At 42.2% G+C, this 27,450-nt stretch overlaps 1 protein-coding gene across 1 annotated transcript in view; it reads left to right on the top strand.

Annotated features, from left to right (window-relative positions):
- The window catches only part of MPST (mercaptopyruvate sulfurtransferase), a 29,573-nt gene extending 2,387 nt beyond the window's left edge, over nt 1-27,186 (top strand). Inside the window, exons 2-3 of the mRNA XM_089681944.1 lie at nt 13,507-14,117; nt 20,613-27,186. Of these exons, the coding sequence (XP_089538070.1) occupies nt 13,517-14,117; nt 20,613-20,911 (900 nt within the window). The 5' untranslated portion in view covers nt 13,507-13,516 and the 3' untranslated portion in view covers nt 20,912-27,186. The remainder of the gene's footprint in view (nt 1-13,506; nt 14,118-20,612) is intronic.
- Nucleotides 27,187-27,450: the final 264 nt, after the last annotated feature.

Here is a 27,450-nt window from a genome sequence, read left to right as displayed (position 1 = left end):
CTATATAAGTACCTGCAATAAATAAAAAATAAAGCGATGCTAAAGGTTCATGAAGTTTTTTTTTTTTTTTTTTTTTTTTTTTTAAATAACAAACATATCCATACTTACCTACTGTGTGCAGTGGTTTTGCACAGAGCAGCCCGGATCCTCCTCTTCTCTGGCCCCTTGCAGGCTCTCCTTTCTATCAGGTGCCTGCTATGGGGGCACCCGAGCAGGCATGTTCCCAAGCTGTTATTCCATGTGTTCATTCACAAATGGAGCTGTGGTTTGGCACCCCCCCCAAGAGGTGGCACATTATCTGTATCTTGTGACTGCTGTGATTGGTTCTCACAGCAATCACATGATTGGGAGTCCCTCCCATTGGCATCTTATTGGAAGCCTTTTTGGTGACGGCGTGATTAAGTGTTTGGAGCTGTCGGCACACAACCTCACCTCACTATGGGTGCGTATGTGCAGCAGCTGGGCATTAAAGCCCAGTATTTTTGCTGCTGAATATATGTTGTGATCAACAAGCGGTTAAAATGGCAGATACACTTGCAGGCCAAGACTGCACGAGTTGCACTAATGGCGTGTGGTAAAATCTCGTCACAATAGAGTAATCCCGGGGTCCGCTCTTGTAGGGTCAGTAGCACACCAGAGATGTAGCATGATGATGTATTCCTGCATGCCAATGGTGGTCATACAGGCTTCTGTTTTATAATCTGATTGAAATGTGATCCAATCAAATATAAACAAATCTGCAAACAATCAAATAGGGATCCTTCAAACTCCTCCAATCAATTTTGTCTCCGTTTAGATTGGATTGGATCACACAGACGGTCAACCAATGCAGAACATTCTTGACCATGTTGCATAGATCTGCTGTTTTTAAGAAACTTTGTTCGGCAATTTGATCATATTTTGATCGATCAAATTCCACTTCCCATATATGTGTGAGAGATCAATCAAAGGGCTGTTGACAGGAGAGATTGATAGGGAAGAAATTGATCATTTATTGAAGTGTGTATGGCCACGATAAGATCTACCTAGAACTTGCTAGTCTTGGGGCTTTTTGACATAAGCGACCAGGAGTGGGGTGGTAAAACCACCCGGTTGAGCCATGGTTTTTCCACCCCCAGCAACCCTCCCAAATGTTAACATTACAGCCTCACATGCTGTGGCCACTATGCTTGCTTTGCAGCTGTGGGATTTGTATTTTGGACTGCAGAGTTTGACAGCACCACCAGTCAAACTCACCCATTGACATAAATGGCGCTGCAGCACAACTGCAAGTTAAATGCTTGACTCACTGCTGGGGCATGGTCCTGCAATGTAAAATTGCCTTTCAGCAATAAAAAAGAGTAAACTAAAAAAGCATCAGGAGGCAGCGCTAGTGCCTCCTGAGTGCCGGTTCACATATAGGTGGATTGGATGCAGTTTGAGCCGCATCCAATCCGCATAACATGTGAAATAACGTTGCTTCCTATGATGCCTGTTCACATTTGTTCGGTGCACTGGTAGTGTAGATTCAGTGTGCTGTCCGATTTCTGAGCAGTGTGATCCAGTTCTGGTGCGGATTGCAGGCTATTGACTATCCGCTATGGGATCCGTTTCTAAACCTGACGTGTGTGACCAGGATAAAATCCTGAGCTGATCTTGTCCTGAACCTGATGTAAACCTGACCTGAACTGCTGAACAAGTCTTGTTTCAATTAGCTGTGAAACTTGAGCACGGGTGCGTCAACTCTGAATGCCTACCAGCTGCTGCTCTGCTACCCTCTGAAAAGCGATCCACCACAGATCACTTTTCAGAGGGTGTTAAGCACTACCACCTGTCTGAAGGAGACTTGTGTTTCTGGTGAGTCTCATTCCATGGGTGGTGGGGTGTTTTTAGAAAAATAAGAGTTCCTTTTCAACACTATATTACAGTTCTTTGAATGCTTTTAAAGAATGGAGACATACAATCTTTCACATTTTATACTTTTACCTTCATGCATTCTCTGCATAGGGTACAAATACACCCCACTAACTATTCCCCAATCTCACCCCTCCAAAAAAAAACAAAAAACGTACCCGAGTCCTCTATCACTGCAGCGCTGTGCCCAGACACACACAGCTCGGCTCGGGAGTGCACCAACATGGATGCCCCCATAGCACAGGGCTTTCTGTTGTGATCCTCATACGAAGAATTGGGGGACAGCATTGGGAGAAACCACCAAGGAGGTAAATGACTGGCTTTGTGCAATATCTTTGCACAGAGCAAGATAAGCATATCCTTTCTTTTTTTTTTTTTTTTTTTTTTTTTTTTTTTAATTAAAAAAAAAAAATATGCCTTTAGAATCACTTTATTGCACATTCCGAAATGCTCATCGCTAGAGCCAATTTTGTATATCTACAGTTTTCCACAGTATTCACCATTGTGTGCCATTACATGACAATCAGTTGTTAGTTTGTGTACAAAGTGCAAAACCTTGCACATTCAGGCAGTGTGTAAACTCGGACCTTCCAAGCAATAAAGTCTTTTCTTTGCCAACTGAGCTCAGGATTCACCCTAGGCCAGCCAAGAATACAGGTCTGTGGACTTTACCAGAGTCTGTGTACTGCGACATCTCAGCTACAGCAAATAAACAGCTTTCCCAGTGGAATGGGCAAATTTACCAAATACTCAACAGGCATTGATAAGGGGGTCAGGAGAAGGTATCTGGAGCATAGCCAGAGATAAAACAATGCATCCAAGGTGGTGGATCAGCTACAACAGATAAAGCTTTCTGGAATTCCAGAGAAAGTCAACAATTTGTTGACAACAAATGATAACGTTTCCCAGATGTCTCCACTGAAATCTATGGAGCCAAACACACAACAGCTCCAAAATCAGCTTCTCTACCTTGTCAAGCATCACGTCACTAAGGCTGGCCATACACTATACAATTTGCTTGAGAATTTTCCTTTAGATTTACCAAAAAAACATATATGAGGTCAAACCTAAACCACACTTTCAATTGTATTCAATTAGGCAAGCTCTTGTGCTACATAGTGGAAGGTAATTCTAAAGGAAATTGGACAGAAAATTGTATAGTGTAAGGCCCCAAGGCTGGCCATACATTATACAATTTTCTAATTCAATTTTCCTTTAGATTTACCAAAACCATATAATATGAAGTCAGACGTAAACACTTTCAATTTGTATGCAATCAGGAAGGTCCTTGCACTCCATAGTTGAAAGGAAATCTAAAGGAAATGAAATAAGAACATTGTAAAATGTATGGCTGGGCTGAGCGTAGAGATTTGAACAGTGGGTGTTAAAAAGGATAGGATTCCTGTCACTGAGCATGATCACACATGGGATTTATATTTGTAATTGTCCAAAAAAAAAAACGACAAGATTTTATTAATATTATACAGGATTTATATAGCACCAACAGTTTGCTCAGCGCTGTTGGAACCACTCTAATAAAAACATGGTGGCTAAATGGTTAGCACTTCTGCCTGGCAGTACTAGGGTCATTGGTTCAAATCCCAACCGTGGCACCACCTGCCTGGTGTTTGCATGTTCTCCCTGTGCCTGTGTGGGTACTCCGGTTTCCTCCCACACTCCAAAGACATGCTGGTAGGTTAATTGGTTCTTGTCTAAAATTGGCCCTAGTATTTATGAATGTGAGTTGAGGACCTTAGATTGTACGCTCCTTGAGGGTTAGGGACTGATGTGAATATACATGTAAAGTGCTGGGTAAATTGACAGCACTATAGAAGTACCTGTAATAAATAATAAAATAGAGTGCACTAATGACCCCTTTCCATAGAGGTTCTTCCGACACATGTGTTGTCTTCTATTGGACAGGGTACTTAGAACATTCTCCCGCAATCATCAGAAATCTGTTGTCTTATATTACAGCATATACAGGGGCGGACTGACAACTCATGGGGCCCCCGGGCAATAGGGGATCATGGGGCCCCTGTGTCCTTGTTCAAACTCAAAAAAACCTATGAAAAAGGTACCAGGGGCAACTCATGGGGGCCCCCTACCAGGGTGGATAAAAATCAATGATTTTTAAAAAAAAAAATCAAACAAATCGGATTTTTTTAAATAAAATTCTTTTTGAGGGAAATATATTACCATCCAAAGGTTATTCCATCATGAAATAAAGATTAGTTTTTTAATTATGTAGAATAAGGCTGTATATGTTTAATTTTTTGGTAAATAAATTCCATTAATCCATTCACAATGTCATGCTCTTCCAGAGGTTTTTGTAAGATTATTCTCTGCCTACAAGATATTATCACAGATGCTTGGTTTACTTTTGCAGTTCTCAAAACTGAATTTGACTCAGCAGAGATCACATGCCTCCTCTTCACAGCAAAAATGTTATCACATGAACAGAGTTAAGAAAAAGACCTTAATCCTAACTTCTACAAACCTATGAATACAGAATCAACCCCTTCAGTGCTAAGTTTCAACAAGTTTGGTGAATAGGATAGAAACAATATTTTTCTGATTGTTTGCAGTGGAATAGATCTGCACAAGAAGAAAGTGAAACTAAGTGTGAGGAGGAAGGGGCTGACAGTCTAAGTTTCTTAAAATATATATATTTTGTTTAGCCAAATTAGTTAACAAACATGGATGTTTGTTTAAGCAAATAACATATGCTGTAATGTTATTGTTTCAGTTGAATAAATCTATTTAAATTGTTATTATTAAGGTAATGATTATTTTTCTCCTTCCTAAGTACAACAGAAAAGTTGTCCAAATATGAATGATTAACCTATTAAACTGGGGATAAAAAAACTAATATGAAAAGTTGTTATTCTAAAAATCTTCATCTACTTGCATATTAAAGTTATACCAGCAAGAATGTCTTTATGCAGAAAACTAGGATTTAAATCAAGCCTTACTGACTAGTGATTTAAATCGTGATTTAAATCCGTTTGATTTAAATCAAATCCACCCTGCCACCTACTGACCTCGGGCAGTGCCCGAGTTTCCAAATGGTCAGTTCGCCCCTGAGCATATATAACAATTCTTTTCCAGAGATTTAATGGGCTCAGAGACCATTGATAAAACAATCTGTTGTCTTGTATTAATTGGAGGAAGAAGGATGACGATGTGTATATTTATAAATTTATTTTCCCACAGCAACTAGTCCAACAATTCTTTTCCAGAGAGATGCATTTATTTGAATAAAGATATTTGCAACAGATGACAGAAATGCAGCTGAATACTTGTAAATATTACGACGAACAAAAGCCCTCAGAGTCCCATTTAAGATGCTTCATATCAAACATGGAGATATTACACTTCCCAGCATATGTCCGATCTATGATATGCACCTAGGTAGCTTCCATGCGAGCAGTAATGCGAGTTATGATCTATATCTGTGCTCCCATATTAATGACAGGAACATGCTCCTCTCCCAGCCAAAATAATGTCCCTTGGAATACAGTTTACTGGAGGGGTTTCTGATTTGCTGACAAAACACTTTTGATCTTACATGAAAAGACTTCACTTGTCATTACTGTAAATAACAATTAAGGGCACTATAGTGTTTACCAGGTACACAAGTCACCATTTGCCCTGAATACCCCCCTGGAGTCTAATTACCATACCCTTTGAAATGTCTAATTAGATAAACAGGCTATTCCCCAAACCCCAAGGTGACCTTTCATAAAATTAACATAGCAAAGAGTTCTTTTGATGTGTAAAGTGGTCTTATCACTGGCCTGTCCAAGAATGAACAGTATTTGTTATATACTTCTTTTTCGCTCCATAAGACGCACCTAGGTTTTAGAGGAGAAAAACAAGAAAAAAAATATTCTGAACCAATGGACTGCGGACACAGTACAGGAGGTGACCAGAGACTGCGGACACAGTACAGGGGATGACCAGAGACTGTGGACACAGTACAGGGGATGACCAGAGACTGCGGACACAGTACAGGGGATGACCAGAGACTGCGGACACAGTACAGGGGATGACCAGAGACTGCGGACACAGTACAGGGGATGACCAGAGACTGCGGACACAGTACAGGGGATGACCAGAGACTGCGGACACAGTACAGGGGATGACCAGAGACTGCGGACACAGTACAGGGGATGACCAGAGACTGCGGACGCAGTACAGGGGATGACCAGAGACTGCGGACACAGTACAGGGGATGACCAGAGACTGCAGACCTTTAGGGAGGGAGGGGGAGCGGGTACCTGAATTTTACACTTCCGCGGAGCTCTCCTTCCTATACTGTGGGCAGCCGGGTGCCCACTGCGCATGCGCGAGAAGCGCTGCGCTTTGTGAATGGCCTGTCGTCTCCTGGGACCTGTCATGCACAGAGGGCACCCGGCTGTCACAGATGCCAGTGCGGGAAGACTACAGCGCTGGACCAAGGAACAGGTGAGTTCCTGCCGCAGAGAACAGCTGAGCAGACGGGCTGGTATTCTGACATGGCGGCGGCTTAAATACCGGACCGGCCGCTTTATGTTGGCTCCATAAGATGCACTGACATTTCGCCCCCTTCTTTTGGGGGGGGGGGGGGGGAGAGAAAAGCGTCTTATGGAGCAAAAATACGGTAGTGCTAAAAACACACACACACACACACACACACACACACACACACACACACACACACACACACACACACACACACACACACACACACACACACACACACACACACACACACACACACACACACACACACACACACACACACACACACACACACACACACACACACACACACACACACACACCTCTTAGTCTAGGGATGCAGGGAAAAGATGTATTACTCACCTTATTTCCTTGTTCCAGCATCGTGGGAGGTGTTGTATATAATGGAAATTAATAATCTAGTGTAATTATTAGTATTGTGTTGGAAACCGGAGTGCACTGGTGTGTGTATAACGCAATGGAGGTCAATTCGCTAAGATAAATACAGCAGTTTTTGAGTTAAAATAATTTATGCTCTATTTAGCTCAAAAGTATTCAATTCACTAAAGAAACACAAATGCAATAAATATTTGTTTTTTGATATTTAGTGCTTACATTTTGCGTTTATTTTTGGCGTGTTTTTTTTTTTTTTTTTTTGCAGGCTAACACTGCACAAAAATGCACACAGCAATATTGTGGAACTATGAAAACATTCTAGTGTGATTTTCATTCACAAACACTCATCTTCCTCTGAAATGTTACAATTTACATTCCTGAGCTCAGAGGAGAACATGTTCACACTGATACTTTGTATACTTTTCACTATCTGGACAGTGAAAAGGAAATTGTTATTTTGTACATTTTTAAAATACCACCAGCAAACAACTGGTGATAAATAAGTGTGTGTGTGTTTGTTTTTGAATTTACTTTTTTTTGTTTGTTTTAAATTTCTCACTATTTTAACCAGTTCCACACTGCCTAAAGCAGAAATACTGCTATAGGGCACCACGGGTGTGCAAAATCACGTGTGTGTGTATACATGAATTTGCTGTTCCGGATAGGGGCTCACGCAAGCCCTATCCACGTCGCCATTGTGACCTCAGCTGTCAATCACCGGGTCCCGGCCGGTGATTATTCGGCGGCACCCGGTGATTGCAGAAAATATCTGACGTGGGAGAGATCTGTATGTAGACAATACAGATCTCTCCTCTCTCAGCTCCTGCACACTGCTTTGTATGGCTGTGCATAGCAGAGCCATACAAACTAGTGTGCTTACAGTGAAGGGCACACACAACCCCCATAGTGAAACAGCACGCACTTAACCCTTTGATCGCTCCAGATGTTCAGCCCTTCATGCCCAGTGTCCCTTCCCCCCCTTGTGTCAGAATGCCCACCACAATCCCCGCTAGAAGTAGCTGATTGCTGCTATTGCTAGAAAGAAAGAAAAAATTCCAGTATATATACCATGATTTGTACACGCTATAACTTTCACATAAACCAATTCATTTACTTTTTTTTTTTTTTTTTTTTCTTTTTAGCAAAGACATGTTGCAGAATACATTCTTGGCCTAAATTTATGATGAAATTTGATTTTTTAAAATATTTTACCAGACATGTTTTATAGCAAAAAGCAAAGGGAGGTTCAGGGCCGCTCTATTCAATTCTATTCCATTGCACACAACAGGCAAGTCCACAGATGTTTGTAAAAGAACATTTAAAAAAAAAAAAAAACATTCACTTTAAGGCTCCATGCACATTAGTGTTTTTTTTTAAGCTCCTAAAAGTTATTTTCAGCATATTATTATTATTATTATTATTATTATTATTTTTTTTTTTTTTCTGCTCCTAGAAGCTAAGTAGTGTCCTATGTGTCCATGCACACTACTTTTTAGGCTAGTAGCATTTTTTGAGCTTCAGCGTCTAGGAGCAGAAAAAAAGTTTTTGCAGAGGTGTTTTTTTTTTTTTTTTTTTTTAGTGAGCGCTGCTAAACATTACTAAAATGCTCCTAACAATTTTTTTTTTTTTTTTTTTTTACCTTCATGCATTCTATGTAAAAATACCTTTTGTGTGCAGCATCACCTCCAGACTCCCCTGGTACTTGCCTGAGCCCCCTCTCAATCAAACGATGTGCACTGGAATCTCGTCTATCCCGAGACTCCCTCTTCTTGTGGGCCAAGACGGAAGTAGGAGTCGTTGGCTGTCAGTCACAGCCAGTGAGGCAATGAGAGAGAGAGGGGGCAGAGCTGAGTCTTGGCTCAATGTGTGAATGGACACATGGAGCATCAGTTGCCCCCTTGGCAAACTGCATGCTGTGGGGGCACCTGACAGGAGGGAGGGGCCAGGAGAGCCTGTGGGGAACCCGAGAAGAGGAGGATCCAGGATGCTCTGTGCAGGACCACTGCACACAGCAGGTAAGTATAGACGTGTGTTTATTTTTTTTCTTTAAAGAAAACAAAAAAAAAAACCCTTTAGAATCATTTTCCACTTCTATGAAAAAAAATTTTTTTTTTTTTTTTTTAAGCATATTCCAGCATATGCAAAGCAAAAATTTGCTAAATGATCCTAAACACTCCTAAACTGTTACTAACCACTTTTTCCCTTAGCGGCTGTGGGCTTGTAGTTTTAAATGAACTACCACAGCGCCAATTCTGGTATTCATTGGCAAATGCCAATTGAGCTCGATGGTGCTGGGCAGTGAGCACAGGGCCCACTAGAGGATGTCCGGCCCTCAGGCCACCCTCATGAAGTCTTTCTGAATGTTTGGTCAGAGACATTCACACCAGTGGCCTGCTGGACGTCATTTTGTAGGGCTCTGGCAGTGCTCATCCTGTTCTTCCTTACACAATGGAGCAGATACCGGTCCTGCTGATGGGTTAAGGACTTTCTATGGCCCTGTCCAACTCTCCTGGAGTAACTGCCTGTCTCCTGGAATCTCCTCCATGCTTTCGAGACTGTGCTGGGAGACACAGCAAACCTTCTGGCATTGGCACATATTGATGTGCCATCTTGGAGTTGGACTGCCTGTGCAACCTCTGTAGGGTCCAGGTATCGCCTCATGCTACCAGTAGTGACACTGACCCTAGCCAAATGCAAAACTAGTGAAAAACAGGCAGAAAAAACGAGTAGGGGAAAAAAATGTCCGTGACCACCTGTAAAACAATTCCTGTTTTGGGGGTCATCTCATTGTTGCCCATCTAGTGCACCTGTTAATTTAATTCACGCCAAAGCAGCTGAAACAACCCCCTCTGCTACTTAACTGACCCGATCAATATCCCAGGAGTTTAATTGACTTGATGCTATACTCTGATTTAAAAAGTGTAATTTTTTTTTTTTCAGTAGTCTACATTCAGCAATGCGCACATATACTGTGTGTGTGTTTAATATATATATATATATTATATATTATATATTCTCTCTCTCTCTCTATATCTATCTATCTATCTAACTATTACACACAGTGAGGAACAGAAGTATTTGAACACCCTGCGATTTTGCAAGTTCTCCCACTTAGTTGATCTATTTTCACCAAGCTGCTTGGCAATTGCCCCGTAGCCCTTTCCAGCCTTGTGGAGGTCCACAATTTTGTCTCTGGTGTCTTTTGACAGCTCTTTGGTCTTGCCCATGGTAGTAGTTGGCGTCTGACTGACTGTGGGGTGGATCGGTGTCTTTAAAGAGCTCAAAAAGGTGCTACTAAGTTAGATTAATGAGTGGAGTAGAGTTGAACTTTTTATAGGCACAGTAACAGGTCTTTGAGAGCCAGAATTCTTGCTGTTTCTTAGGTGTTCAAATGCAAGACAAATTCTTTAAAAATCATACAATGTGATTTCCTGAATTTGTTTTTTAATTCTGTCTCTCAGAGTGGGAATGCACCTACAATGTAAATTTCAGACCCCTCCATGATTTCTAATTGGGAGAACTTGCAAAATTGCAGGGTGTTCAAATACTTCTGTTCCTGACTGTATATATGGATATATGTGTTTTTTTTTTTTGTTTTTTTGTTTTCTTCAAGCCAAAAAAAAATGTTGATTACAGTCTGTTTGCATGGACACATAGGAGAACATGCTGGGGAGTTCAATGGCTGTAGAAAAAACCTCAAAAGCCAAAAACAGCCACTGTAAAACCGTCCAGTGTGCATGAGGACTAAAGCTGCATGAATAAGTAATACGTACCTTATTCTGGGCTCCACGAGTCCCTACATCCAGGTAACTGGTCCAACGCATGCTCACCTCCTGTAGGAATTAAATATATATACAGTTGTGGCCAAAATTATTCAACCCCCACTGAAATTGAGTGTTTTGGCCAGTTTGACATTGCTTTTGATCATTCAGTCATCTTGCTTACATTTACATTAAAGAGGCACTTGTAGGTCAGACAAATATAACATAACAGTTATAATGAAATAACCACAAATGTCTTTTCTGTGCTCACAGCATTATCAGTTTTATTCAACCCCCAAGTGACATTCAATCTTAGTACTTAGTACAGCATCCTTTTACAGTTATAACAGCTTTTAAACGTGAAGCATAGCTTGACACAAGTGTCTTGCAGCGATCTACGGGTATCTTCGCCCATTCTTCATGGGCAAAGGCCTCCAGTTCAGTCACATTCTTAGGCTTGCGCACTGCAACTGCTTTCTTTAAGTCCCACCAGAGGTTCTCAATCGGATTTAAGTCTGGTGACTGCGATGGCCACTCCAAAATGTTCCAGCCTTTCCTCTGCAACCATGCTCTAGTGGACTTGGAGGTATGCTTGGGATCATTGTCCTGTTGAAAGGTCCAACGTCTCCCAAGCCTCAGGTGTGTGACGGACTGCATCACGTTTCCATCCAATATCTCCTGGTACTGAAGAGAATTCATGGTACCTTGCACACGCTGAAGCTTCCCTGTACCTGCAGAAGCAAAACAGCCCCAAAGCATGATTGACCCTCCACCATGCTTCACAGTAGGCAAGGTGTTCTTTTCATCATAGGCCTTGTTCTTCCTCCTCCAAACATAGCGTTGATCCATGGGCCCAAACAGTTCTAATTTTGTTTCATCAGTCCACAGAACACTATCCCACAACTTTTGTGGTTTGTCCACATGGCTTTTGGCATACTGCAGTCGACTCTTCTTATTCTTTGGAGACAGCAAGGGGGTACGCCTGGGAGTTCTGGCACGGAGGCCTTCATTACGCAGTGTGCGTCTTATTGTCTGGGCTGAAACTTCTGTACCCACATCTGACAAATCTTTTCTCAGTTCCTCAGCAGTCACACGGGGACTTCTCTCCACTCTACGCTTCAGGTAGCGCACAGCAGTCGAAGTCAGCATCTTCTTTCTGCCACGACCAGGTAGCGTTTCAACAGTGCCCTTTGCCTTGAATTTGCGAATGATGCTTCCTAAGGTGTCTCTTGGTATGTTTAACATCTTTGCAATCTTCTTATAGCCATTGCCCTTCCTGTGAAGAGAAATCACCTCTTCTCTTGTCTTCCTGGACCATTCTCTTGCCTTCACCATGTTTGTAACCACACCAGTAAATGTCTAGAAGGAGCTGAGTATCACAGTCATTTTAAAGCTGCCTAATTGGTGCTTATTATGCTTGATTGCTGCTCGGTGACATCCACAGGTGTTTTCAATACCTGATGGAAAGCACCTGTATGAACCTCTGTTCTTCAGAGTGGTAGTCTTTAAGGGGTTGAATAATTGTGGCAATGAAGAAACCACATAAGAACCATTTACTACTGTATTACATAAACAATTGATGTCATTTTAGTTGCATTTGGGTAGTTACAACGTCCTTGTAGGATTTGATTCTGAATACAATTCCAAATGTACACTATAGTCCCTAAACCCCTTTACAGCATTGGGGGTTGAATAATTTTGGCCACAACTGTATATATATATATATATAACTACAGGAAGTCCCTTAATGTCCTTGCGTACAGTACTGGTTATTATTGCTGCATTGCACATTAGGAGGTGAGCATGCGTTGGACCAGTTACCTGGATGTAGGGACTCGTGGAGCCCAGAATAAATTACGTATTACTTATTCATGCAGCTTTAGTCCTCATGCACACTGGACAGTTTACAGCGGCTGTTTTTGGCTTTTGATGTTTTTTTTTTCCTATAGCCATTGAACTCCCCAGCATGTTCTCCTATGTGTCCATGCAAACATAGACAGTAATGGACGTGTTTTTTTTTTTTTTTTGGCTGGGAAAGAAATCCAGAACTAGTGGGTTTCTAGAGGTGCTTTTTAGCTGTAAAAACGCTCTAACGCTGAAAACACGGTAAGACATGGCAAACCGGCATTTTTGGACTTGTGTTGTGTTTTTTTTTTTTTTAAAGCAAAAAAAAGCGCAAATGCGATAGAACGTGGCTAAATGCAATTTATTGCGTTTTGCCGTGTTTTTCAGTGTTAGAGTGTTATTACAGCTAAAAAAAAAACCTCCTCTAGAAACCCACTAGTTCTGGATTTTTTTTTCCAGTCAAAAAACATTGATTACAGTCTGTGTGCATGGACACATAGGATAACATGCTGGGGAGTTTACTGGCTGTAGAAAAAAATGTCAAAAGCCAAAAACCAGCTGCTGTAAAAATGCCAGTGTGCATGAGGACTTAAAGTAAGTGTAACAATAAACATGGTCTCCTAGAATGTAAGCTCGAAAGAGCAGGGCCCTCGAACCCCTCGTGGATTGTTTTGTTACTGTATTGTCTCATGTTCTGTCCCCCACTATAATGTACAGCGCTGAGCAAACCTTTTGGCGCTATATAAATACTGTATAATAATGGTCACAAAGGTGTCCTAAACCTTTTACCCAGGATTCGAATTGAAGCAAAATCCTAACAGGTTTTCCTTCCCATATGCTGCTAGAAAATGTGGGGAGCTTTTCCTTCAGTTTTTTTGCCTGACAAAAATGAAATGGGAAGTAAAAAGAAATCACATAAACAAAAAACTAACAGAAATGCAAAGTGGAAAGGGGTCCTAACAGTTCCTTACTCTTCAAAACTTAAAAAAATAAAACGTACAAAAAAAAAACCTTTTTACTGGACTTGAGCTCATATTGCATTTTGACAAGATTTCTCTGACTGTCTTTTTATTACATGACTTATCATTCTTTTATTTCTTTATAGGATCTTCATCATGACCCACCAACTTCTGCCCCGAGCTGTGGTTTCCTCTCGCTGGCTTTTGGACACTTTACGGGCTGGTTCAGCTCTCAGATCAAATGTTCGGGTACTTGATGCATCATGGCATCTCCCCAAAACTGGACGTGACCCTTGGCGTGAGTACAAGGAGCGTCACATTCCTGGAGCCTACTTCTTCGACATAGATGTTTGCAGTGACCGCACTTCCCCATATGACCACATGCTTCCCAGTGCAGACCAGTTTGCTGAATATGCTGGGAAACTTGGAATCTCTAACAGCAATCATGTTGTGGTCTACGACGCTAGTGATTTCGGCTCCTTCAGCGCTCCCCGGCTCTGGTGGATGTTTAGGGTTTTTGGGCATCCAAACGTGTCTGTGTTGGATGGTGGTTTTAAAGGTTGGTTAAGGGAAGGACATCCAGTAAAGTCGGGGAAGGAACCTCGCCCAGAGCCAGTAGAGTTCCAAGCAAAGCTGAATACTTCTCAAGTTATAGACCATGAGGAAATGGAGGACAACGTTGAGAAGAGGAAATTTCAGGCTGTGGATGCCAGAGTGGAGGGACGGTTCAGAGGACTTGACCCTGAGCCCCGGGAAGGTAAGAGTGGTGTAGTGCCTATTGCTTCAAGCTCATGTTGAATACTTCATCTTTTGGAATATTTGCAGAGGCTAATGGCAGTTGTATATTTGTTCGGATGTTGCATCTGTTCCATGGAGCCCATTTACATAATAAGTTTGGGCTAGTGCTAGGATCCACTGCTACTGTCACTTTGACCAGGACAAAGCTTACTTTTCGGTCAAGACCAAAGCAGAAGCCATCCTTCATGATACCCATGATTCTCAGTTTGTAATAGCCAGCTGTTGTCATACAGTGAGCACCTAATTTACTTCCTGATGGATCATCAATGAGACATTCATAATGCTACACAGTTTTTGTTTTGATACAATTTTGGGCAGGAACTCCGTTCCTCATCTATGTATTATGACCCAAGAAAGATTTCAGGGTATCCCAAAGCCTGCTCTTCACATGCTTCTATCTGTCTGAAGTGAATAAAGGATTGTACTTGGGCAGTAAATGTATAGTGCTGTTTGCTGACCAAGCCTGCCATTGCATAGAGGTTGTATAAATTATTATGTTAAAGTAGAACGTCAGGTATATAGCTAAATATACAGGAGAAATTCATGCAAAGCGGTTTTACCTGCCAAAAGATTTGTATTTATGTATACAATCCAGCCCTGTCTGGCAGGAAAGAAGAGCTGGTTTTTCTATTTTGTTATTCAGTGGCATTGACACTCTGCTCTCCCCTCCTATCAGTATGCTCTTTGCACTCCAGCACATGTGCTGCCTCTTCCTCCTCCTCTCTGAGCTTTGCTGTACAGGGATTACAGGAGGCTGATGCCAAGTGAAATTTAGGCTCTTACACTTCTTGCATTTAAAAAATACATTGATGTAAGTCAGACAGTTTGCATGAAGGAGTGCAGATCCATCCCTGTAGAAACAGGGATGTTCAATGGATATTGCCCGATGCCTGGGACATGTAGTTCTGGGTGCTGGGCAGGTAGTTTATTTGAACCTTTAGCCCTGCTGCAGGCAAAAGCAGCAGGGCTTACCTGTCAGGTGGAAGCATTCGCTTCCTGTCCGAATTGCTTCCTCACTGCCCGCTACAGTGCCAGCCTTTATTCTCCTACCCATTATGTCTCCTGGACTCTGCTGGCCCATCTGCGGGCCCGGGACTGGTTCAGCAGATGCCAGCGGGTATAGGGGAGGGAGGAGAGTGGACACATCCGCTCCCCTCCCTCCTGTCCTAACCCAGAAGTGACATTGTGACGTCACTTCCGGGTCCCCATGGACAGATTTCCTGGCCATCAAGGCCAGGAAAGAATGTAATGCAGTGCAATGTGCATTGCATTACATCCAGTGGAGTACAGGGGAGACATGCAGTGTCTTTTAGACCCCCGGATGTCTCAATAAAGAGAACCTGTCACCAAAAATCATCATATAGTGCACTTTGTCCTCTGTCACAGGTATCAAACTGCAGCCCTCCAGCTGTCAAGGAGTCCCATCGTGCCTACATATCGCCGCACACGCCAGAATGAGAGCAATAACTTTAGCACCAGACCTGCTCTGTAATGCTAAACTGATGACCTATAAGAGGCTTTAAAAGCATCTACTAAAGTCTCACTGTTTCAGGAGCGCACGCAAATTTAAGGTTTGACATGTTGGATAGCTATTTACTCGGTGCAACCTCCTCTTTTTATATTTTACCAAAAAATTGGGTAATTTTATTGCTCTTTTTGTGCCCTAGAATTAAAGTGTATTTTTTACTGAAATTGTGTTTCCTAGACCTTTTGTAATATCATGTGGCATAAGAAATTTAAACTACCACTACTTTTATTCTCTAGGGTCTCTGCTTTCAGAAAATATATAATGTTTTGGGGGTTTTGTGTAATCTTCAGGCCTAAAATTATTTTTTTAACCGTGTGCAAAACGCAAAAATGGCTCTGGCAGGAAAAGGGATAAAGGATAAACATGAGACTCCCCTATCCTGACAAGCAGTGCTCATTACACTGCAAGGTCTCTCCTCCCTGCTAGCCCCCGGGTGTGGTGCTGGAGACAGGCAGGGAGGTTAGGAGCAGCTAAACAATGCAATGTTAACAATATTAAATGTTTAAGTCGCCATAAAGCCCCTTTTTGTTTTTAAAAGCCCCTCAGATTTAAAGCAATTCTAAAGGTGTGTTTTTTTTGTTTTGTTTTTTTTGTGTGGTTTTGCACAGAGCAGCCTGGATTCTCTTCTCTGGTCCCCCGCAGGCTCTCCTGGCTCCTATCTGTTGGGTACCTCCATAGCAAACAGCTTGCTATGGGGGCACCCACTGCTCCATGTGGCCATTCACACAGAGCTGTGGCTTGGTCCCGCCCTCTGTCTCCTCATTGGCTTGCTGTCTCAGGTAATGAAAAGGCAGAGACCTGGAACAGCCGAGGCTGTCATTCACATCGCTGGATCGTGATGAGGCTCAGGTAAGTATTGGGGGAGCTGCTGCACACAGATGGTTTTTGTTTTTTTTGTTTTTACCTTCATGCATAGAATTATTTTTTATCTGGACAATTAGATTGTTATGAGGGACAAATAGATTGGGACACCGATTTATTCCCTGGACAAGTAGTTTTTTTTTGTTTTGTTTTTTTTTAAATTTCCTCACCCCTGGCACATGTAAGGGCTTGGATGTGCAGACCAGCATACATCCGCAGCCTGCCATTGATTTTGTATAGGCGGATGAGCACAAACACCTGTACTCCTGGAAGCAGAAATATATAATCTTCGTCATGGTGTACCCTTCTACGGCTGTGTAAATGAGCACTTGTGGTATATTTCTGTTTTGTAGTATAACTGCAAATGATAGAAACCAGAGATGAGGAGATCGTGCTGAAAACCATAAGTAAAAGTGCGCTATAAAAGTACAGTCCTTTTTATCACTGTACAGCAGGGGTGCTCAACCTTTTCAGAGGAAAAAGGGCAACTTATGTGATTTGGTAACCGGTCATGAGCCACAATTGAATTATGGGGTTTTATGCCCCCCTTTCCCAAACCACAAATGTAAACGAGCCCCCACTGTCCTATAAGGCTCTTTCACACTGATGCGCTGCGGTTTGCCTGCACCGCTGGGTGCAGCCCAGTGCACCTACAGCTTTCCTGACGGTTAGCTGCACTGGGCCATAGATTTTTATCACATCTTGCAGGTGTTGTGCGCTTTCCGAAAGTGCACCAAACATACAGGATCTAATAGAAGTCTGTGGCTCAGCGCAGCTAACCTGCAGATCAGTGTGAATGCAGCCTAATAACCCTTTTTTTTAGAAGTGCTAATCTGCCCAGTGCAAAGTGAAGTATATGTGTTGTTTTGATCTTTTCCCCTTCTAGCTTCTTTTGGCATCGCTCTCCAGTCTGCTAGAAAGGCTCCTAGTTGAAGTGCACTTGATATCACTCTGCCTAGTACAGAGGAAGCATTGGCTTATGCGGTTGCTGCTTCCTCCTCTGCCAGTGTTGGGTCAATGCACTCTGACGCTCTGGGATGACGGCTCAGCAACCCATTGATTGTGATCTGAACTTGCTAGTCCACCATCCCAGAGCATGCGCTTCCCTAGGTTGAGGCCGTGGGCCACATCAGAGGGCTCCGTGATCCACTGGTTGATCACCCTGCTGTACAGGGTTTCCTTAAAGTCTGGACACAGGCAAAATGCATATTTTTCAATACATTTTTCAATAACATTTTATTAATCAAGCTCTGGGATGGGGGCTCAGCAACCCATTGATTGTGATCTGAGCTTGCTAGTCCACCATCCCAGAGCATGCGCTTTCCTAGGTTGAGGCCGTGGGCCACATCAGAGGGCTCCGTGAGCCACTGGTTGATCACCCCTGCTGTACAGGGTTTCCTTAAAGTCTGGACACAGGCAAAATGCATATTTTTCAATAACATTTTATTAAACAAGAACATCTTCAATGTGATTTCCACCATTTGTGATGCAAAGTTCCATGGGCTTTGCAAGATTCATATGACTCTGATGCAGTAATTCCACCTTTGTCAAATTTGAGCATACCCCAAGAAAAGAAGTCAAGGGGGTTAAGGTCTGGTGAGCCTATATAGACAGATATTTTCTTTCTATTTATCCTTTAGGGATACCGTGTAATGTAAAACAGTCTGGCACTGCAGATAAACCCAACAAAACAAGGTGATAGGTGATAGAATAAGGGCAGATCCTACGTGCAATATGTTGCCTATGGCTGTAAGCAGTTCATTTTTGTAACCAGTTTAACAAGTCCTATGTTGTTGACCAGTCACCTTTGTGGTCCCAACCTCTGGCTCTGTTCTGATCACGTACACTTGAAGATTTTGCATGCCTGATCTGTTACCTAGTAGGGATTTGGGACAAAGTGTTGGAGATGTAGATGATTACATTGGCAGGGAGCACAGTATTTTCCTTGTTTCATTTTAATCATCAATCATTGTGTTTTGCAAAGATGAAATCTCATTTATCCCCAGCATCACATTCACTAGGTTTAGCTGCAGGGAGCGATTCTGCTGCCCTGTGTACGTTATTAGAAGTCACACAAGTCATAGCATTCACAGGGTTGGAGACTCTTCCCCTATGTGTCAGGACTGGTGCTTGGTGATTGACCCAGCAGTGTCACATGGAATTTAGGTTTCGTTCACAGTAGCGCTGTCAAACCTGCAGTTATCATTTCAAGGAAATTTCTAAATGTGCATATAAATGGGGTAATGATTTCTCAATGGTGCCATTCACACTGTGCATTTTTATGTGCAGTCAGCCATAAAGAGCTAGTGAGGCATTTTGCTCATGCGGCTAGAGCTGCTTGTAGGTCGCTTAAGCATGTAAATGCAGATGAAGTGGCCATAGGGGCACAGTGGTTGTATCTGACAGGCGTGCTGGGGCACGTGCACAGCCCTGAATGCACACCCTCCCCTGCTCACCTGTCATATTGAGACGTGCGGCTAAGTCTGTACAGCTGCTACCTCTGCATTTGCTTGCTGCCTGCAAGGAGTCCTAGTCACATAAACAAATGAATTATTCACCCAGAATGGGTTTCTGCTCCTGTGTGAATGAGGATTTAACCACCTGCTGACTGCTCACTGTTAATATACTGCAAGAGGGCAGCAGGTACAGGCACAATTCTGCACATGTACGTGATCGGCCTGTTCCTGGATTTGGTGCACACGCCCTCTACTGACCTATGCAATGGTTGGACACAGCAAGAGTTTGGCAGCAGGTTTCAACCAATGATATCGACTGAAACCTGGTGATCAGCTGTGTCCAATCACAAACAGAGTTCTATGGTTGCAAACACTCAGAACTGTGTGCATAGGAACAGCAACCTGGCTGTTCTCCCTGGGACAAAAAAAACTGCCAAATTAGTTAGTGAAAGCAGCACATTTTTTTCACACCTTACACTTGTTAGGCACACAGTTAACCCCTTGATTGCCCCTAGATGCCAAGTCCTTCCCAGCCAGTGTCATTAGTACAGTGTCACACGGCACAGTGGCTTAGTGGTTGGCATGTAAATGGGTCATGGGTTCAATTCCCAACCATGGCACCTCCTGCATAGAGTTTGCATGTTCTCCCTGTGCTTGCGTGGGTTTCCTCACACATTCCAAAGACATGCTGGTAGGTTAATTGGCTCCCATCTAAATTGTCCTAGTTTCATCCCTGGCCATGCAGGATCCCCTGAGAATTCATGGAAAAAGTCGTGTACGAGTGATGGTCCATGCAATCGCCAAGGGTCGGATACGATTGAATGGAGATTTTTTTTATATTCATTTATATATATATATATATATATATATATATATATTTCTGCATTCTGGAAGAAAAATGACAATTTTTTTTTTTTTTTTTACCAAATACCTTTTAACAGAATACATTTTGGCCTTTTTTTTTTTTCCCGGAAGGCAGAAATATATATTCTCTGGCCATGAAAGGGGGGGGGGGGGTTCCAGAGGTCAAATAGTTGAACTGCTAACATTTTATTTATTTTTAACTGCTGTGTGCCTTCTTTTCCCTGTGACAACCAATCACTCTATGTGTTGTATGAGTAGCACGGGGACAGGAAGTGAGCAAAAAAATCACAGACAGAAATAAACCCAATTAAAAATTTCAACCCTTCCCCACACAATCCAGAGTAAAAAAAAAAAAAAAAAAAAAAAAATTGGATCTGGACTTCAAAGCCATACATAGGTTTATTTAAAAATTTTCTAGCGGGTAGCTTTTTTATGACAGACTCTGCATGTCTCTTCTAACATACAGTAAATGCTCCCCCTTGCCTGCTAGCATGTTTTTCTAATTGTACACTGAACCACAAATGTGCAGCTCATTGTATAATCTCCGCTGGGATATGATTCCCATGTGCGTTTACAGAAATTATATCATCCCTGTTCATCTGTTTGACCACATTTTGTGAGGATCTGCCCAGTTGGATCTTCTTAAATTGAATGAACTGCTTAGGATAGCCCAACCAATGGCATATAATGTGTGTGTATTTACCAATGACTTCCTGATCATTTTATAATTTTTGCTTTGTTTCAGGAATTGAGCCTGGTCACATACCTGGCACCATGAACCTCCCTTTCCCAAGCTTCCTTACAGAAGAAGGCAATGAAAAGTCTCCCGAAGAACTTAAACGTATTTTCCAGGAGAAAGGCATTGACCTGTCAAAACCACTGGTGGCATCGTGTGGCTCCGGAGTCACTGCCTGCCACGTGGCTCTTGCTGCTTTCCTTTGTGGTAAAGAAGATGTTGCCATATATGACGGTTCGTGGGTTGAGTGGTACATGCGTGCCAAGCCAGAGGATATTGTATCAGAAGGCAGGGGGAAGACCTTGTAAGTGTCTTGTCAAACATCCTGCTTCTAAAGACTTGTGAACTTGCTTCACAAACTTCTGACTATAGCCCTTGTGCTATCATTGTCTGGTGTACTCATTCACATTGAAAACCTTCCGCTTTGTTACAACAACATTGCTATTATGTGCCTTAGTCCTCATGCACACTGGATGTTTTTACAGCTGCTGTTTTTGGCTTTTGCCGTTTTTTTGATGTTGTGCTTTTTTTTTTTTTTTTTCCCCTCTACAGCCAGTAAACCCTCCAGCATGCTATCCTATGTGTCCATGCACACATAGACTGTAATCAACATTTTTTTGACTGTAAAAAAACCCCAGGACTAGTGGGTTTCTAGAGGCGGTTTTTAGCTGTAAAAACAATCTAAAGCTGTAAAACGCCACAAACCGGCGTTTTTGGACGTATGTTTTTTTTTTTTTTCTTTGGTAAAAAAACCCCCCACAAACGCGGGTAAAAGCTAAAAAAAAGCTGAAAAACTCACGTTTTTAACGTGACTTTAAACAGCTAACGTTACCAACGTTATCAAAACACCCAGTGTGCATAGAGCCTTCAATTTAATACAAGATATATGCTATATTCATTGATTATGGCTTGAAGGGCTAGTAAAGTTAAAGCTGTATTATATAAAAGGAACAGAGCCAAGAAAGTATTCAGGGGCTTTAGGTCCTTATCAGAAGTGATATTTGAAATTATTAGGACCTTGTAAGGGAGATGAACCCTTGCATTCTTTTGCTTGAATGGGGGGTGTGATTTGCACCATAATGCATCTAATACATTACATACTTAATGGCAGAGTGCCTGTTCCAATCACATTCAAACTTCCAAGGCAGGTTTTATTTCAGTTGGTTGCCTGAATGGTGACAGTTTTATTTTTTATATTTTTTTTTTTTTTACATCAGACTTTCTGTATGTGACTGGCTGCAAAGAGCCTCCAAGTAGCTTGTGGATTATAGTCCCTACGTAGATCTCAAGGCTTAAAGCGGAGTTCCACTCACCTGTCAAAAAATAAGTCAGCAACTACAAAACCTGTAGCTGCTGACTTTTTAAAAAAACAGCCACTTACCTGTCCCTCGGTCCTGCAGTGTGTCTCCCACAGCCCATTTAACCAGCTGTCCTGTATTCCAGGAGGCCGGCATCTTCAGTGTGGGCACCCTGCTGTGATAGCTTGCGGCTTCACAGCCGGTTACCCACTGCGCATGCGCGAGTAGCACTGCGCTTCATGAATGGTCCTGTAGTCTTCTGGGACCTGTCATGTGTCTCAAAAGACTACAGGGAGGGAGGGGTACCAGTCAAATTCGGGTACCTGCTCCCCCGAAGCGCCCCCCCCCCCCAATGGCCCCCAAAGGTGCCAATTGTTAATGGAGAGCGGGGGAGCAGTCTTTAAAGCGGAACTTCCCCTTTTGGGTGGAGCTCCGCTTTAAAGATGAATTCCAGTCTGCACCTAGCTATTATTGAAATTGCTACCCCTAACCACCTAGGCTGAATAACCTGCGTAAGAAAAATGTATTTATAAGCCTACTCCAATCTGGGCATGTGATCCAACTTCCCTATGTCAGTCAGTGGTGACTGCAGGGGAGAGGCGGGAGTGCCAACAACAGCTGGGCCATAGGTTGAGGTTGCACTTGTCAAGAGTTCTCTCCTCTCCCCTGCGGCCACATCTGGCTGACACAGGAAATTGCATGACTGGAGCAGGCTGAAAATGGGTAATTACATACATATTTCTTACCCAGGTTAGTCAGTATAGGTCAGTGGTTCTCAGCCTTCCTAATGCTGCCACCCTTTAATACAGTTCTTCATGTTGTGGTGACCCCCAACCATAAAATTATTTTCGTTGCTACTTCATAAATGTAATTTTGCAGTGGGAGGAGTAGTGCTACATCACTGATGTCAGTGGGAGGAATAGTGTCCCATCGTTAGTATCAGTGGGAGGAATAGTGCCACATTGTTGGTGTCAGTGGGAGGAATAGTGCTCCATCATTGGTGTCAGTGTGGGAGGAATAGTGCCCCATCGTTGGTGTTGGGGGGGGGGGGGGGGGAATAGTGCCCCATCATTGATACTAGTGTGGGGGGGAATTGTGCCCCATCCTTGGTGTCAGTGGGGGGGATAGTGCCCCATCCTTGGTGTCAGTGGGGGGGAATAGTGCCCCATCGTTGGTGTCAGTGGGAGGGGGGGAGGAAATGGTGCCCCATTGTTGGTGTCAGTGGGAGGAATAGTGCCCCATCGTTGGTGTTAGTGACACCAATGATGGGGCACTATTCCTCCCACTGACACCAATGATACTTGCTGACTCCTGCTCCAGCCTGGGCTAGCTCTCTCCCTCTACCATCTACAGCCAGCATACCTGGCTGCAGCAGCAACATCTGCACGCTACAGTAACTTACCTGTCAGCTGTCTTCCTTCTCCGGCTGCTCCCTCGCTCGATCTTATTTGATCTTCGCGCTGCTGCTTGGCTCCTCCTCCTCGCTGGTGATTGGCCGCCTGTGTGCCTCTCCTGAGCTACAGTTCTGGCGGCCAATCACTGGTGAGGAGGCGGAGCTGTTGAGTGATCCTGGGGGTGTGGCCAGATGACAGGGGCGGCATGTCATCCCGCACACACATCGCGGTCCAGGGAAATGTGGGCGGATCCGCCTGGAGACTGATAGAGGAGCGGTGTCTCGGTTCCTAAGACCATCGGAAATATGTGTTTTTTGCAAGTTTGGTAAGTTGCAATATACACTCACCAGCCACTTTATTAGGCACACCTTGCTAGTGCCAAGAAAATATCCCCCACACCATTGCACTAGCACCACCAGCCTGAACTGTTCATACAAGGTTCCCCTTTTCGGATCATTCTCTGTAAACCCCAGAGATGGTTGTGCATGAAAATCCCAGTAGATCAGCAGTTTTTTTTAAATCCCCAGACCAGCCCATCTGGCACCAACAACCATGCCATGTCCAAAGTCACTTAAATCCCCTTTTTTACCCATTCTAATGCTCTGTTTGAACCTCAGCAAGTCGTCTTCACCACATCTAATTGCCTAAAGGCAGTTGCTCTCATGTGATTGGCTGACTTAGCAATTGAACAGGTGTGCCTTTATAAAGTGGCTGGTGAGTGTATTACATTTTTTTTGTTTTTGGGTTTAGATACGCTTTAAATTAAATGGCTAATAACGCAGCCTCACAACTATGATAAATGCAGCTTTAGGAGGCTCTGTACAGGTATCTTTACAAGCATATTTGTTAATGTGTTATCTGCATTTTTGCAAAAAGTACGGTAAAAAAAATCTATATAAACTGCTCTGGTCCCTTCCTTTCTGAGAGGGCTGTTGATATCTGTCTGTGAAACACAAATCTCTGTTGTGTTGCATGTGAACGTTAGATGAATTGTGTTATAAGATTGTCATCCATGGATGGTTCTCATTGGGCTATTGTGTTATGGGGATGGGGGGGGGATTATGTTTTACTGGGAAAATCGGGTATTTTTAAAACTGGAAATTAATACAAGTAGAGATAATCTCCTGTTTGCTGAAAGATTATATGTAAAAATCAGTTGAGATAGTATTTCAATTTTTTAATTTGTATGGATCTGTATCAAAAATATGAACTAAACGGCCAAATGTTTTAACAAGATAACATTTTGTAAATTCTTCACAGTGGGGGAAGTTCAACCTAGCTGGGAATATGGTTTTTGTTTCAAGTACATAATGCCTTTAAAGTGAATTTGTGCCCAAAATATGGACCGTGAAGAATCCTACATGTTATAAACAAGCCGTAAAAGCAATTTAAAAACGGTTTCATTCACCTCTATCTATAAGCATTGTGGAGAAATTAATTTTCAAAATTCTTAATGCAGGCACTGTGCTTTTCTACAAAGAACAGAATCTTACAGACTGAACAAGCTCTCTGATGTAAACAAGCGGTAGGCGTTACTAAGATGTTAGAAACGGACTAAATGCAACTGAACTTTTTAGCCTGGATTCGCACTGATGCGGTCCGGAATTTGCAGCGTTTTCTGTGCGAATTCCACACCGCATCAGAATCGCACCCCATTCATGTGATCTGTTGCGGGTGTGTATGTTAACACCTTGAAATTGGTCCTCAAAACGTGGTGCAATGTGCAGAATCGGATTGCATAGGTGTGAATACCCATGCAATCCAATTCTAGTGTGGACCCAAAAAAGGGTCTTGCACATTTTTGGTACGGATGCAGTGCGATTTGAGCCATACATAATGTATGGCTCAAATCACACTGCACACAATTCACATGTGATTTCCACAGGAATGCGGTGCAAATCACATGCGATGTACCGCACCGGGTGTGAACCTAGCTTTAATCAGTTATGAACACTGGGCATGTTACACATCCCTGAAAAACTTTAGTGTATACGTAGTACATTCTGCCCTGCTGCTGTTCCTTCTTTCTTGCTAGCAATTCCCAACTGCCAAAATGACAGCCGGAATTGCTGTGTAAGGTTCCATGCACACAGGTGGTTTGGCCCATCAATGTTAAATTCTTGTGTTTCTGGGCACCTGGAAGGCACAGTGTCCAACAACTGTGTATTTCAGCCTGCTATGGGTCTTGACAGGCTGCTAGTAAGGAGACTTGATGCTGCACTTGTCTTCTGGTCATCCAAAACCACTGGGATTTGATGCTGATGAGCCTAGCTATCCATGTACATTGTTTCTATTACGGAAAAAAAAAAACCTTGACACAATCTGGGGAATTGGCCAAGCTTCTTGGACTAGTTATAATGATGCAGGAATCTAGCAGGTCTATCTGCACCACCTCATCCTCATCTAAGAAGAGCAGGAATAGAACCTGTTTCCTCCAATGTTTATAAACCCTGTTCAAGATAGAGATAAAAAGTAAAATTTCTCTCAATTGGTAGATTGGATGGAAGGGTTTTGATCTGCATATGATATCAGGTATCACCTTCTTCCCCTGCTCCTCTCAACTATTACTCATAATTTCTCTTTTTGAAAATTAAATAAAATGTATTCCTTTTTGTTTACAGTAACGCTAAGTTTTTAAAAAGAATCAATAAACACAATGGAAAAGATGTGTGTGATGTGTGGGTTTTTTTTTTTTTTTGTCTATGAATTGTATTAAAAAAAAAGTATCAATTTGCAAGACCATATACCAAAAGTGAGCCTTGTTTATCCTAAAAAACAAACAAACAGACCCATCAGAGAAATGGCCAAATTTGCTGTGGTCGTAAGGGTCAATGTGAGCTGATGTAGCTAAGAATCTTTGCCACTGATTAACGTAACATAAAATACAGTAGTCAGGAGTGGCTTGTTTTAAATATGTGAATAGTTTGTCCATTGTCTGGGCACAGGTGCACTTTAAGGGGTAACTCCCCTTTCATGGGGATAAAAAATGGCAAATAAAATATAGCGCATAAAATTTCTTCACAATTTTTATATTGTAATTGAATGTTATTAAAAATTTCCTTTCCTGTCTGCAGTGCTATAATTTTCTGTAAAATGCAATATGGCAAGCTGGAGGCTTTCTGTACAAAGCGCCCCCCAAAATGTAATTTTCTGATTGTGTAATTGGCTCACTGATTTTCCCGGAAGTCTGCACTGAGATCTCAGGCATCCCCTGCAACAAAAATTGTATATTTGGTAAGATACTTCCAAATAGAAATCACATCCACAGGGATGCAGACCCTGCCACTTTTTTCACTGGAACTCTGCAAGTTCAGCAGCTGATTGATAATTATAAAATCACATTCTCATCACGCTAAGGCACAGAGGAACAAACAGCTACTCTTTTTAGAATAACAAAAGACAGGAGTCTGCAACAAAGTTTGTTAAAACCTTGAAATGTACATAATACCAAAAGGGGCGTGGGGTGTGTGGTTTTTTGGGGGGGGGTTTTCTCAATAAAAGAGGAATTACTCTTTTTGAATCCAGTTCAGTTTGACCCTTGACTACCATTACCAGTGATTAGCATGTGTTTCCTTCCTTCTCTTATTGTGCTGTGATTGGCGATCATTTTTGGGGGTGGGACAACCTGAAATTTGAGACACTGCTTATTTAGTGGCAAGAAAACAAACTCTTGGAAATCTAAATTGCTTCTTTATATTCCCATTTATTGGTTTTCACATAATAGTTTATTTATACATTTTGTTATTGATACAACCATACAAGAATTTCGAAGGTGTAAATTGCCAGTCTACAATTTTATGAATTTTAGATAAACCTAGTGATTGGGGCCAATGTAAAAATGTAGTAGGTGCAACAAATTGATTTAATATAATAAAGTTATTAAACTTTTAACCTTTCTCTGGAATTTTTTTTATTTTAATGTTTGTTCCTGATTCTTGCTCAGTATAAATGTGTTGGCTGTTGATTGATATAGATAGAAAAAAACTTCCTTTTTAAAATATAAAATAAATCTAAGAGAAATAAAAGATGCTTTTTCTGACCACCTTCTGAAAATGCCATTTGCCTGGCTATTATGCTGACCCTTGACTTTAGTGCTTTGAGTCCCTGCCTGAGTAAGTAGATAGACCAGAAATCCAGTTAAAAAGGATAATTTTT

The sequence above is a fragment of the Staurois parvus genome, unplaced genomic scaffold, assembly GCF_062004578.1.
Source record: "Staurois parvus isolate SC_StPar_1 unplaced genomic scaffold, SC_StPar_1.0 ptg000282l, whole genome shotgun sequence".
NCBI classification, from domain to species: Eukaryota; Metazoa; Chordata; class Amphibia; order Anura; family Ranidae; genus Staurois; species Staurois parvus.
The sequence above is the reverse complement of the archived record's forward strand: the minus strand, read 5'-3'. Positions and strand labels throughout refer to the sequence as shown.